The sequence below is a fragment of the Carlito syrichta genome, unplaced genomic scaffold, assembly GCF_000164805.1.
Source record: "Carlito syrichta isolate Samal-C Ts95f unplaced genomic scaffold, Tarsius_syrichta-2.0.1 Scaffold314770, whole genome shotgun sequence".
NCBI classification, from domain to species: Eukaryota; Metazoa; Chordata; class Mammalia; order Primates; family Tarsiidae; genus Carlito; species Carlito syrichta.
The window spans coordinates 242629-245721 of NW_007258866.1; the positions used below are offsets into that span (position 1 = coordinate 242629).

Sequence of the window (3093 nt, forward strand, 5' to 3'; positions counted from 1 at the left end):
GAAGGCTGAGGCAGAAGGATTGCCGGAGCCCAGCAGGTCGAGGCTGCGGTGGCCGCTCCCGGCCACCGCACTCCAGCCTGGGCGACAGAGTGAGACTCCAACTCAAAAAAAAAAAAGAAAGAAAAAGAAAAGATAAGGAAAGTCACGATTGTTTAGATTCCTCTAACAAAATACAAGACCTGGTGGCGTCCCTGAGGTGTTCTGACTCTGGAGGTGACATTTTCATTACACTTCTTGCCAGGCGGTGACAAATGTGACTGAGTATGTTGCATATTCCTAACAACCACAAGGCACCAAATGCTGCCGGGTGGGTCGCGAGTTTTGCGGGCCACGTGGGCTGACCAGGCGAGAGCACATCTGGGCGTGGCACGGGGCTGGTGGCACTGGCCTCTCTTCTGAGCCCCTGAGTGCATGCCGGTGGTGGCCCGCTGGGTGTGGTGCTAACAGCCTCTTGTTGCCTTTCAGCCAAGTTACATGCTTCAGTCTGAAGAACTCCGGGCCTCCCTCCTGGCCAGGTATCCCCCCGAAAAACTCTTCCAGGTGGAGCGGAACTTCAATGCTGCTCAAGACCTGGACGTCTCGCTCCTGGAAGGGGACCTGGTGGGCGTGATCAAAAAAAAAGACCCCATGGGCAGTCAGAACCGCTGGCTGATCGACAACGGAGGTAAGAATGTGCATGTCAGAGGAGTGCACCTAACTAAATGAGGAAGAAGCCATCGTGGCTGTGCCCGGGTCCTTTCTAGGCCAGAAACAAACAGGAGAGCCTCTGGCTGCGTGAGAAACTGCTCCAGAAGGTCATCCAACTCTAGAGAGTGCAGGGCCACATCATCACGGAACAAAGCCCGATTTTGTGCTGACCAGTTCCAGAGGAAACCTGCTATTATCTTGCGAGATCTTGCTGTTTGACAGCCCTGAACTCTACCTGGCAGACGCTGGGCCTTAGGCTGTTCTGACCATGTACACAGGCAGCAGTGCCTCTGGTTTCTGAAAGCCTGCCTGTGGGCGAATTAACAACCCGTGGAGCTTTGTTTTCTTTTTAAGTCTCCTCCCCATAACAGTTTTACCTCATGACTATCTAGGGAATGACTTTAAAAATAGCTCACGGCAGCCGGACATGGTGGCTCACGCCTGTCGTTCCAGCACCTTGGGAGGCCGAGGTGAAAGGGTTGTCTGAGCCCAGGGGTTCAAGCCCAGCCTGGGCAACTTGGCAAGACCTCGTCTCTATAATCAAAAATTAGCCAGGCACGGTGGCACACACCTGTGGTTCCAGCTACTTGGGAGACTGAGGTGGGAGGATCACCTGAGCCCCGCAGGCCGAGGCAGCGGTGGCTGTGAGTGTGACCTTGCACTTCAGCCTGGGTGACAGAGGGAGACTCCAGCTCAAAACAGAAAACCAGCTCACAGGGTTGGGGGCAAGAGGAAGGATTTACGGGTTTTAAAGGAGAATACGAAGGACAAGCTGACCGATGGCCCCTGCCCCGCATTCCGCAACTCCACAGAGCTCTGAAAAGCTAAGCGTTGTCTCAGATCCCATTTGCCAAGACCTGAGCAAAAGCGGGTGGGACTGCAGAGGCGACTTGTCCCTCGGGCGAGCAGCTGTGTGTGGATCTGGGAATGCTCCGTCCCAGTCTGGTGCAGCAGAGAAATTGCTCACATGTGGATGGACGCGTCCCGCTCCAGCCTGGAGGCCACAAAGACGGGTCAGAACTTGACTCATCTGTCAGTGACAGGAGACACCGTCCAAAGTCTTCTTGTTTGGAAGTGACCCACGGTCGTTTCCATGTTATGGCGTACAGGGTGGTGTTCCAACACGTGTGCATGATGGAGAGGTCCAGTCTGGGCCGTCAGTGCAGCCGTCTCTCTGTTCCCTGTCTTGACGTAGCCGTGATGCTCAGCTGTGTCACCTGTTGTGTAATAGCACGCTGGCACTGACTTCTCCCTGACGCCCTTGGTACCCACGACCCCTCTGCCCACCGGCAATCCCTGGCCCTGGAGTCCGCTGGCCCACTCTCTGCTCCCCTGAGAGCAGCGCTCAGACTCCCCGAGTGACGTCAGCCATGCGCGTCCTGTCTGGCTATTTCACTCACTCTGCTGCAGGTTCACCCGTGTGGCCGCAGGAGGCTGGGCCAACACTGACGGGTTTGCTGATGGAGTGCGGACCCACTTTCAGAGCACATCTGGCCCTAAGCCTCTTGGATACAGCTTGGGCCCACACAATAAACTTCTCACCCCCCAGCCAGAACTGAACATTCTAACATTTCTTGGTTTCTTTTTTTTTATTTTTTATTTTTGAGTTGGAGTGTCACTCTATCACCCAGGCTGGAGTACAGTGGCATGCTCACGGCCGACGCAGCCTCAACCTGCCGGGCTCAGGTGATCCTCCTGCCTCAGGCCCCAAGCAGCTGGAACCACAGGCATGTGCCGCCACGCTCGGCTAATTTGTTTTGAATTTATTTATTATAGAGACGAAGTGTCACTATGTTGCCCAGGCTGGTCTCGAACCCCCGGACTCAGGCAGTCCTCTTGCCCTGCCTCCTGGAGTGCTAGGATTACAGGCGTGAGCCACCACGCCCAGCATCTTGGTTTCTTCTAAGCATCTTGTGGGGTCGTTCTCCCCTCCCCACTTCCAGTCTCTGCTGTTGAGTGAGTGAGAATTGTGGGAGAGGAAGGAGAGAGCATGAGCCTCTCAGGTGACAGCAGGCGACAGCTCCTGGCGGGTCAGAAGAGGGATCCCTCGTAGAGCTTCAGGCTATGTGAGACACTGCCCCGCCCCTGGCGCCTTTGTGCCCCTTGATCCTGGGAAGCACGTTGGCAGCACCCAGCCCACCATCTGACGATCAGTAGTGGGAGCCTCCCGCCCCAGCCCGTGTGCCGGGAGCTGCCCCCTGTGCTCAGCAGGGGTCTGCGGAGGGCTGCATGGCCATCTTATCCTCACGTCCAGGAAACATTGAAGGTCGGGAAAGAGATGGCACTTGTTCTCCTGGGGGATACATACTCTGGGCTCATGTCTTGACGGATTTTTTTCTTAGTATCATAAAAAAAATTAGCCGGGCTCGGTGGCTCAGCCTGTAATCCCGCGCCTTTGGGAGGCTG

At 55.8% G+C, this 3093-nt stretch overlaps 1 protein-coding gene across 1 annotated transcript in view; it reads left to right on the plus strand.

The window, feature by feature from the left end:
* Positions 1–3093, plus strand: part of DNMBP (dynamin binding protein) — a 70265-nt gene that overhangs the window by 63220 nt on the left and 3952 nt on the right. Inside the window, exon 13 of the mRNA XM_008071869.1 lies at positions 466–664. Coding sequence (XP_008070060.1) covers positions 466–664 — 199 coding nt within the window. The remainder of the gene's footprint in view (positions 1–465; positions 665–3093) is intronic.